At 49.1% G+C, this 11,050-nt stretch overlaps 1 protein-coding gene across 1 annotated transcript; it reads left to right on the top strand.

Annotated features, from left to right (window-relative positions):
• Positions 1-254: 254 nt before the first annotated feature.
• RPS10 (ribosomal protein S10) lies at positions 255-7,301 on the top strand. The gene is made up of 6 exons (XM_068994034.1): positions 255-302; positions 1,447-1,596; positions 1,811-1,982; positions 3,967-4,044; positions 6,508-6,563; positions 7,213-7,301. Exons 2-6 carry the CDS (start codon positions 1,447-1,449, stop codon positions 7,252-7,254), a joined length of 498 nt encoding a protein of 165 aa, XP_068850135.1. The 5' UTR covers positions 255-302; the 3' UTR covers positions 7,255-7,301.
• Positions 7,302-11,050: the final 3,749 nt, after the last annotated feature.

Genomic DNA, 11,050 nt, shown 5'->3' with positions numbered 1-11,050 from the left:
ACATAATAATTAATTAAATTAACCGTCGGGAAACGGAGAAAATAAAGACGTAGCGTGTTTCTAAAGGACCCGACCAGGCATGAAGGTGATCATTTCTTGATAAAGCACGCCGGCTCCCACTCCCGCGCTTCCTCAAGCCGGCCGAGGGCCGCCGGGGCCGCCAGTCTCTCAGGCACCGCCGAGGCCGCCTCAGGCAGCTCGCGGGTCCTGACAGGGGGCGGGGCCCGGCAGCCCGGAAGAGGCCCCGCGCCGCGCACGCCCCTTCCTTTCCAGCGCCGGCCCCGGACCCAGCAACCGTCGCGGTGAGTCCCTCCGGCGCCGCGGTGCCATCGGCCCCCATCCTGGCCCTGTCTCCGCCGCCACCGTCGTGCCTCGCCGGGTTTAGGGTGGCGGGGGCCCTCTCCCGCTCCCCGCACGTCCATTTCCGAGCAGGCAGCGCCCAGAAGCTCATTTCTTTGGTGGGGGGGCAGTAGTGGGGCCCTGACAGGCAAAGATTGGTGTCCGGATGGAGGAGGGGAAGATGAAGCCCTAGCGTGGCGGGGACCGTTCGGGCGAGACGGGAGACTGCGTCTCTTCGGAACGCTTTTTCCTTTTTTTCGGGGTAGAACCCTCCGAGCTGCCTCCCTGCTCGGCCATGGAGCTCTGGTTTAGAAGTAGAGGGGTGGGCTGTGAGGGCCTTAGCCTTTTGCTTTGGGGTCAGAGGCCCGTCACGGATCGACAGGCTTTCTTCTGGCCCCTTCTCGCTCGCCAGAAGGCACCGCCGCGCGTGCCGCATTAGGTACAGTTGCTGATGCGCCCCAAACACTCCCAAGGGTGTAGGCCCTGAGGGGCTTCCCTGACAGCTTAGTTGGTAAAGAATCCGCCTGCAATGCAGGAGACCCCGGTTCGATTCCAGGGTCGGGAAGATACGCTGGAGAAGGGATAGGTTACCCACTCCAGTATTCTTGGGCTTCCCTGGTGGCTCAGCTGGCAAAGATTCCGCCTGCAATGCGGGAGACCTGGGTTGGGAAGATCCCCTGGAGAAGGGAAAGGCTACCGACTCCAGTATTTGGCCTGGAGAATTCCATGGACTCTGAAAGAGTCAGACAGGACTGAGTGACTTTCACTATAAGGGTCTGACTCCCGCCCGTTTATACTTGCGTTGTGAGAGTGAAAATCGGGGGCGGGAATGTCCCCCTAGCCCCACCCTCGTTTTGTCTTAAAGTCCTGACAACTTCTTAATCCTGTTTTTGAGGGTGGAGGAGGGAACTAGTGACTGTTGGGCTTAAATGTGCAGGGGTTTAAATTCCTGTTTTCCTGCATGTTTTTCGGAATGTTTGAGACTTCTGCCCGTTCTGTTGGATAGTGACTCGTGTGTGTGTTTAGTCTTGGGGGGGTGGGGTATGAACTGGGTTATGGCCTCTGGCCACAGTGCTCAGAAGTATTCTTGCTTATTTTTTCTTGCAGATGTTGATGCCCAAGAAGAACCGGATTGCCATTTACGAACTCCTTTTTAAGGAGGGGGTGATGGTGGCCAAAAAGGATGTCCACATGCCCAAGCACCCGGAGCTGGCAGACAAGAATGTGCCCAATCTTCACGTCATGAAAGCCATGCAGGTAGCGGGTGCGGGTGGAGGGGGGCTTTTCCGCTGGTGGTCAAGGCAAATTGCAAGGCGGAGTCAGGACTCCCAGCGCTGCTTGCTGCCTTAAAGGGCCGTAAGGTAGATACACTGTGGAAGCTTGTATGCTGTGCAGTTTAGCTTCCCGTTTGCACCGCCTTCCTAGCTTCAAGCCTCTAGTTCTGTCTTAACAGTGGTTTTCCCTCTTATAGTCTCTCAAGTCACGAGGCTATGTGAAGGAACAGTTTGCCTGGAGACATTTCTACTGGTACCTCACCAACGAGGGCATCCAGTATCTCCGCGATTACCTCCACCTGCCCCCTGAGATCGTGCCCGCCACCCTGCGCCGCAGCCGTCCTGAGACTGGCCGGCCACGGCCCAAAGGTACAGTGCTCACGTAATGTCTGCAAGGGCATCTTCTGAAGTTCTTTCTGCGGAGAGAGGTGAAATGGTGGGGTTTTGTGTGAGCAAAGAGGTGGTCTTACTAATACACCACCACTGGAATCAATTTTTTTTTTTTTAACAAAAATACAGGAGAACAAAGTCATGCTTGTGTAAGTTTAAATTCTTAAAGATGGCCTCAGCAGGAAGAATGCTCTGAAATTTGGCACGAATCATGTGACTGTTTTCTGTGAGTGCAGGTTGTCTTTTCCCAGATAACTCTGGTCTTGTTAGCCTTTCCTCCAGGAGTTCGTGTCGTTCTTTGCTTTGTACATTAAGCAATCTCTTACCTGGATAGAATTCAATTTCATCTCTAGCATATACACCTTCAGTTTTCAGGCGAGCTGTGTGCTCCCTCTGGTTTTGTAAATACTGCTTATAACCAGCAAAAATGGCCTTGGACCACAGACTTGTAGATGTATTTGTCATCTTAGAAGTCCCTGTTTGCAGCAGGCCTCACTTGTTTGCTCTCAGTTTAGCTGCCTGAACTCCACAGGATCCAGGATGGGTGAAAGAGTGGAATCAGCTTTTGGGGTACTCTGGCATGCAAGATCTAAGTCAAGTCCTAGAACATCGAACGGAATTGAACACAGGTCCTCAGGCCATCCCAAGACGTAGTATTAAACACAGGCCAGATACATGTGGCAGGGTGTTGAGAGTTCAAGTAGACCAAGGTGTTTATCCCCCAAGAAGTCGAGAGCAAAGCCGTTTACCACATGTGAAAGAAATGAAAAGATTTCTTGGCAATGGGAGGAAAATAAAAGCCAAATAGGACAGAACGGATGTAGAGAGAGAGAGTGTGTATGTATATATACATATATGTCTATATATATATGCACACACACATATACACAGATAACACTGTGAAAGGATCTTGTTTGCAGGGAGTTACCTTCTGACTTGAGATCATTGCTGGCTCACAATTGGCATTTGTCAAGTTTATGGTTCCCTTATTTTCTTTAAAAACAAAAACCTGCACCAGAGGTTTTATGAGTTTGAATAATGAAATGCAGAGATTACTAAAAACATGATCATCAGACTGCCTAGGTTCCCTGGAAAGACGTCAATGGAGCTCAGGAATTTGTATTCTTTATGAAAATTCACGAGGGTATTCTAGTGGTTAGGTAGGATTACATATGTTTAGAGCAAAGGTTCTTCATTGCACCTTGGAAATCAGTCTTACTTTGAAGAATCATAAATGCTATAGATAATTTTGTGGAGTAACAAGGTAGAGAGAATGCTAGATTAACCTTCCAGTGTTGGAATGTTAACGTAGCTTTTTTTAAATCTGCCTTAATAACGTACGTTTCACAGCCTAGTGAGGTACAAGGCAAAGCCTGAGCGGAATTAAAGGATTCTTGGTGGCTTCTATTTATATACTTACATTGGAGGTGAGGCTTGCTGCTTATGGTGACTCCTTTTCTGTTTGCACTAGAAGTTTTCTATTTCAGAGATGGGTCAAGTTCAAAATTTTGGCTATTCAAATGTTTGTAGAAGTGACTGGGTTTCTTTATTTGCCAGATATTTGGGAAATCTATGTTGAGAAATAAAACAGAAGAAAGCAGACCTTTTGCAGGTGTGGTGGTGGTGTAGCTGCTGAGTTGTGTCCAACTCTTGGAACCCCAATGGACTGTAGCCTGCCAGGCTCCTCTGTCCATGGGATTCTTCAGGCAAGAATACTGGAGTGGGTTGCCATGTATAACATTTTTAATAGGATGTGCATTTTCTTAGGTCTTTGAGGGATCAGAATGTCAATGATGGCAAGTATCTAGCTGACAGTTCTCGGTGTAGGAGTTCCTGTCCCATTAATGCATCATAACCAAGTTTTTGCAAAGCGAAAGTAGAGAGCAGTTTTGAATTTTCTAGGCCTGAAAGGAGCAGAGTTCCCATGTTACCCTGTGTTCATATTGTGGTTTTATCTGTGCAGGTCTGGAGGGAGAGCGACCTGCAAGACTCACGCGAGGGGAAGCCGACAGAGACACCTACAGACGAAGCGCCGTGCCCCGTGAGTATCGCAGTGTGGATCTGGTGTTGGGGTGGAGTCTCGGGATTCTCCTCTGCCTGGGGCTCGGCCCTTGAAGATCCCAAGGTGACCAGTGAAGATCCTTGGGTTCATCTCAGATCATACCACCTGGAGTCCATTGTGTGTCTTGCCTTCTGCAGGGGTGGGGGTTAGGAGGGACGCTCTCTGAGCTGGGGACACAAAACACTTTAAAGACCTATAACTGGAACAAAACTGAAAACTTTCAGGAGAGCAACATGCTTTTCTTTGTGTTCCTGTGTGGTAAGTTACTTGAGGGCAGGGCCCACTCCCATCACGTTTGTTTCTTTTTATTGCCAAAATAATGCAAAATCTTGTTTTTAAATAGCAGGTATTCACATTGATGGGAACCACAGATGTCTGTTCATACAATAGATACATTAAGTGCCTATGGTTTATGCCAGACACGATCTAGGAGCTAGTGGTTAGTAGTGGACATAAAAAGACGAGATGGTCTTCTCTCTTGAACTTGCATTTTGGTATTAGGAGATGAATAAGCAAAAATAAGTGTATAATTATGTCCACGGTGGGTACCACAGGGAAAAATTAAAGCAGGGGAGTAGGTATTGAAATTTCCAGTAGGATTTGCAGGAAAAGTTCTGTCAAAGTGAAATAGAAGCAAACATCTGGAGGTAGTGAGGCTACTGGGGGAAGGCGTCTGGCTTGTCTGAACAGAAGGTGGCAGGAGTGTTAGATGAGGATGTCTTGTAGTTGTGGGCCATGGTAGGACTTGAGGTTTTACTCTGAGATAAGATGGCGAGCCATTCAGTTTGGTTTAAAGAGACTGTCCTTGTTGCAGAAGTAATAATTTGTGATATAAAAGCAAGGTATAAAAGGGAATGTGTACTTTTACTACTCCTGCCTAGTGGCTCAGATGGTAAAGAATCTGCCTGGAATTCAGGCGACCTGGGGAAGGTTCCCCGGAGAAGGAAATGGCAACCCACTCCAGTGTTCTGGCCTGGAGAGCCCCAGGGACAGAGGAGCCTGGCAGGCTACATACAGTCCGTGGGGTCGCGAAGAGTCAGACGCAACTGGAGGACTTTGACTTCATGGTTGTCTCCTACTTGTGGTACCTGATTCTTCAGATGTGAAATCCTGATGGAAGTGAGCACTTGAACTAAATACTCCTAAGAAAGAATTCCTCTAGCAGACGGGCTCTTGGTTTAGGGAAAGTTCGTGGTTGCACTTTTTAGAAGTCAAGGTACACTGGAAATGAGTCAGAAGGTGTGACAGTTGGTCCTGAAGTTGAGGGTGGGGAAGTGAGCATTTCAGGGCGAGATGGGCATGATCAGTTATGAAGATGGGAAGATACAGTGGCTCGCTGGTTGGGGGGTGCTGAGTAGGCAGCAGCTAATTCCAGTATATTTTTAAATGTTGCCTTGCTGCTAAGTCGCCTCAGTCGTGTCCGACTCTGTGTAACCCCATAAACGGCAGCCCACCAGGCTCCGCCGTCCCTGGGATTCTCCCAAGCAAGAAGACTGGAGTGGGTTGCCATTTCCTTCTCCAGTGCATGAAAGTGAAAAGTGAAAGTGAAGTCACTGAGTCGTGTCCGACTCTTCGCGACCCCATGGACTGCAGCCTACCAGGCTCCTCCGTCTGTGGGATTTTCCAGGCAAGAGTACTGGAGTGGGGTGCCATTGCCTTCTCTGAAATGTTACCTTGATTTTTGAAAAATGACTCCTTATGGCTGTGCTGGGTCTTCACTGCCGTGTGGACTTCTCTCTAGTTGCAGCTGCTCCAGTCGCGGTGCACTGGCTTCTCATGGGACATGGCCTCTTGAGCACGGGCTCAGTAGTTGTGGCTCACGGGCTAAGTTGTTCCGAGGCATGTGGGGTCTTCCCGGATTAGGGATTGGACCCACGTGTCCTGCATTGGCAGGTGGATTCTCTGCCACTGAGCCACCAGGGAAGCCCTAAACTGTCCGTTTAATATGTACATTAGTGGGATACTTTGCCTTCTCGCAAGTCTTGAAGTCTCATGGTATTTTGCACACATCTCAGTTTGGACTGGTGGCTGCTCTATAGGGCAGAGCGGTACTAGGTCTTTCATCTTGTTTCACCTTTACCTCTTAGATCTCCCTTCACTGAGCTCCCCCTGTGAGCTGGGTGCTGGTCTGAATCATGGAAGTAACTCAGTGATAGGAAGTACCATATAGAAAGGGCACATAGTCCAGACTTTGTGGTCAAGGCAGCCTTCCTGGAGGAGGCAATAGTTTGGGCTGTGAGTTTAGCAAGATGTCTTGCTCAGGAGAAGGCGGGAGCAAAAGTGGCTCAGAAGATGTTTCCCCACTGCAGGGTGTAATTTGCTCGTACTTCATTCTTTGCTGACATGACTTTTCTTGCAAAATGGGCTTGGGTCATTTGTCTGCCCTTGTTCTGTAGTAGATCAGACCAGATGATGCATCTAAATCTGTGTTTGTCGTTTCAGCTGGTGCTGACAAGAAAGCCGAGGCCGGAGCTGGGTCAGCAACTGAATTCCAGTTTGTAAGTGTCCCCTTTTTGCTCTCAACCCTTTGTATCTGCTTCTTCAGGGATGTCCTAACCACAAATTCCAAACAGGTTTTTACATTCAGGCACAGCCTGCAGTCTTCTGTAAAGAAAGCAATTACTGAAAGTCTCACAAATCAACGCTCCATGAGGCACAGTGGTATTTTCTAGTTGAGTAATGGTCAGCGTTATCCCCCGGGTTAGTTTCGTGAACTAAGCTGAGAACTGGACACTGGAGATTGAGCAGGTTCTAGACCCCAGTTCCCCATGTATAAAATAGAGCTGGTGGTCATAGCTATCTCGAGCTAACTGTGAGATTAATTAATCCAAGTAGAGTGTTGAGCCCCAGCATGGTGTATCACTGTCAGGACAGCTACTGCCCCTGAGCAGCTTTTGACAGGACACTATTGTTCACTAGCTCTCCTTTATGGAAAAGTGTACATGGCGACGCAGGATCACGTCCTGTTGCTAGGTGCTTTTATGTGTGTATATGAGCACGCTCCAGAGTGCGTGTCCTTAATCCCAGTTTACAGAGGTGACCCCACAGTCTGTAAGAGGCAGGGCTGGATCCCCTGAGCCCCTTACATTTGGGAGCCTCTCCAGTGCCTGGCACACCACTGATGCTGATATGTACTTTCTCTTGCAGAGAGGCGGATTTGGTCGTGGACGTGGTCAGCCACCTCAGTAAAGTTGAAAGGGGTTGTTTTATGTTGAATAAACCTGTAAACAGAAAAAATTAATCTTGTGTGCCCTGTTTTGTTTGCATTATGTAGCCTAAACAGGAATGGTTCAGGTTTAAGGGTTAGAGTGTAAGTGGGGCAGGACCGTATTGGTTTTGGGAATTGTCATTTTACAGGGTGATATCACTTGTCGCTGTGTGAGGTGTAGTGCTTGGCTTTGACCCGGGCCCTCCCTGTTCCAGCACTTGCTCCCTGTAGAGTCCTGTCCAGTGTGGTCACCATTCTGGGAGGTTGTGGGAAAGTTGAGTGTCTTGACCAAACCGACGATGCTGGCTTGGCTGTCTAGTGGGAAAGCTGCTGTTCAGTTGGTGCTGGAATTACTAATCTTCAAAGCTCAGGGTTTATAAGAAACAGAAAAACACACAAAAATATCCCCAAAGAACTGCTCAGCCATCTGAAGGCCCCTTACCCCACCCTGGGATTTTTTATCTCTGCATAATCAGAAAAATAATAGACAACTAGAGTTCTTGCTGTCCCAGGGTTCCTGCAAAACAGGAAATGCACTGTTATCCTGAAGTTTGTTGGTGGTGACCCAGCATAAAACGACATGAGTGAATGGTGTTTGTTCTTGGTGAGGCCCTATGTCACCTTTTCCCGTTTTGACCACACTGCCTGGCGTGCAGGAAATTCACTCCCCCACCAGGGAATGAACCTGGGCCCAGGGCAATGAAAATGCAGAGTCCTCTAACCAGAGTGCCATCTTGTAAGTACCCAGAGAGGATTGATGGGACAATTGCTATGGTCCTGCACTACAAATATCATCTTCCTGGCGCAGTGCCAGGGGGCATGGGCTTGCATGCAAGTTTGTTGGGTGAGATGCCAACTTCGCTTTGGAGATCAAATAAGGACTGCTGCTGATTATAATCGGGACTTCCTGCACAGGGGTCAGCTTTTGAGGAGCAACTCTGGGTCAGCCAGCAGGCCCACCAAGGTAAGGAAAGCCAGCAAGACTAGCTGGAAGTGGCTTTTAAGGGGTATGGGAACGTGGGGATCATTGGTGGGGTTCTGCAGCTTTACATGGAGAGGGAGAGTGATAGCCAGGTGACACTGGTAGTTCCTGAGCTGCGTCAGTGGTTCTGCGCTGGCAACCGCAAAGCCATATCGACACCTGTTGGCTGAAGCTCCAATACTTAGGCCGCCTGATGCCAAGAACTGACTCATTGGGAAAGACCCTGATGCTGGGAAAGACTGAAGGCAGGAGGAGAAGGGGACGACAGGATGAGATGGTCGGATGGCATCACTGATCCGGTGGACAGGGAAGCCTGGCGTGCTGCATACCATGGGGTTGCAAAGAGCTGGACACTGAGTGACTGAACTGAACTAAAAGCTGAACCACCAATTTCAGTCTTGACAGGCTGTTGTAATTTAGACCACAGGGTGGCAGCCGACAGCAGCCCTGAGTGTGCACTCGGCCCTGGGAGGTGAACTTTGTATTCCGAACCACCAATGAGCAGAAGGTTGCCTTGGCAGAGCAGCACTGTTGGGGGAAGCTGTTTCAGAGCAGCTTTGGCTGCCTTGCCAAAGATTGCTTTTTATCCAATTTTTCTGCTGGCGCGAGCGATGTCAAGTGGTTGCCTGTGTTCGCACGCCTTGTGATTGTTTAACCTGGATTCTGCTGTGAAATGTTAGCTCTCAGCTTTACTGTTAGCCGCCGAGGCCAGCAAGGGAGCGGATGGGTTTCCTGTATAGCTTTGGTGATTTTCTGGCCCTAAAATGTCACTTTCTCAGCTTGGGCTCTTTGCCAGCCCTTTCCCTCATGATTTAAATTCATTCCAGAATGTGTTCTCCAAGATCACCCATGCACTCTGGGAAAACCCGAGGCATCTACAGGGTAGTCAGACTACAGATAAAAACCCACAGTTGGAGGTGTTCTTGCTGCCTGCCGGTCTCCCTCCTCCTTTCCCCTATGTTGGGAAATTGAGTGACCCTTGCCTATCAATAGTCACTGATTAGCTGCTTGGGATCGATGCTGATACATGCTCTGGGAAGGCTTGAAAGGCTTGAAATTTTCCTTTAAGGACCTCACTGTTCAGTTAGGAAAGCAAAACCAAAGCTCTACATTGAGACCATAATACCAGATACTGTATAGGTGGCAAATCGTTAGTCCAGACGAAGGAAATGAAGGGCAGAGGCAGTGGTGAGTGAGTGAAGGCTGAAGTGACCCAGAGGTGCATGTGTCCCGTGAGGGGGCTGGTGCTGAGACCAAGCAGGATTGGAGAACAAAGATGTTAGGTGGTGCCAGGTTATGAAACACATCACAATTTAAGGCTTTGGAGACTTCCCTGGTGGTCTGGTGGCTAAACCTCAGTGCTCCCAATGCAGGGGGCTCGATCCCACATGCCACAACTAAATAATAAAAATTAAGGTTTTTAAAAAATAAGTTTGGGAAAAACAAATATTTGCTAATACAAGTGCCTGAGAAGGTCACTTGAGGTGGATGGAGTACAAGGGGCACAGGCCCCCCTGGGCACATCCATCATTGGGTGGAAGCTTTGGAGAAGATTGAGCCTTTCTTCCAGGGTTGGTTTTGAGGCCCGTGAAAGCCTGGCACCTGCCCACCAGCCCCATATTTGGCTCACCAGCTAATCCCCACCACCGCTACCAGCAAAACAGGCTCCAGAGGATTTTTAAGGGATTTTTGAAGCTGACAGCTGAAGGCACATTTTCCTAATACAAACTTCCCTATATGGACACAAATCCCCTTTCCCTGAAAAATACAGTCCCCTTACAGGGAGTGCCAATAACAACTTTAAGCGTCTGTGTTTCTCTAGAAGTCCACACTTCGGTTTGATTAATAAATGAACCTTCGAGAAGCAGCTGCCACATGCCTATGTTAGATGCTGGGAGACGAAAATGTTTTTGAGAAGGCTACATCCTCTGGGCCTAAAGACATGAGGGCCTACCTGGGCCCTCCCTACATGAGTGCCTGGCCTGGGCCTCCAGCAGGGCAGTGTGGGCCCTAGGAATTCCCCAATTCTGCCCTCATCTCCAGAAGCCAGACCTGCTAAGTGAGGACTAAGAGACAAGAGACACCTGTGCCCAGACTGTCTCCAAGCTTTGGGAATGCAGCCTGGAGTAGCCCCACAGCAATGCGGGCTCACAGGCTCCTCCTTGTCTGCCTCCGAATGCACTCATCGGTTCTAAGGCCTGGGAGAAAGGAGTCTCGCTGAGAGCACTTCTAGACCGATTGTCTCAAAGCCCACAGATGGAGACCTGGTTTAATCTGTCCTGGACCTGGTCTGCCTGTTTCCAATGAACATAAAGTACTCTTGGCTCTCAGAGGATGGATCAGTGACTTTTTTAGAGTGGGCTTTCAGGACATAGTCTCAGGAGATTATTCGATGCTGGGTGTGGAGGCAGGACTGCAAGACACCCCACAGCCCCAGCCCTTTCAGCTCCTCCTCACTTTGTGCTACTGTGGACCTCCCCCAGAACCAGTGCAATGCCCTAAGAGGTCCCTTGCCTGTAGCTTTGCTCTGATTTCCATTGCTCTCCCCACCCTAGTCACAGTTAGTTTTGAGAGACACATGGAAACAAAGGTACTTTTCATCTTAAAATCCTTCCAAAGTTACATGTTGCCTTCCAGAGCCTTCCAGAATCTAGGCAATGGCAGGCTCCGTGCATGGCCTAACAGTTTCATCTGTCGACCAAAACAAAGCTCCAAATTCCAGAATCCAGCTACACTGATGCCCTTTCTCAACTTCAGGCTTTTTTGCCTGTGGTATTCCATGTGGGAGGAAATTC

Source organism: Capricornis sumatraensis, chromosome 22, assembly GCF_032405125.1.
Source record: "Capricornis sumatraensis isolate serow.1 chromosome 22, serow.2, whole genome shotgun sequence".
Lineage (NCBI taxonomy): Eukaryota > Metazoa > Chordata > Mammalia > Artiodactyla > Bovidae > Capricornis > Capricornis sumatraensis.
This window is presented reverse-complemented; position numbering and strand designations above follow the sequence as displayed.

What these genes read in the sequence shown, in the direction of transcription:
- RPS10 (XM_068994034.1), top strand. Translation starts at nt 1,447, where the DNA reads ATGTTGATGCCCAAGAAGAACCGGATTGCCATTTACGAACTCCTTTTT. An exon ending in ACGTCATGAAAGCCATGCAG is followed by an intron (nt 1,597 to 1,810) that starts GTAGCGGGTGCG and finishes TCCCTCTTATAG; the next exon opens with TCTCTCAAGTCACGAGGCTA. An exon ending in TGGCCGGCCACGGCCCAAAG is followed by an intron (nt 1,983 to 3,966) that starts GTACAGTGCTCA and finishes TTATCTGTGCAG; the next exon opens with GTCTGGAGGGAGAGCGACCT.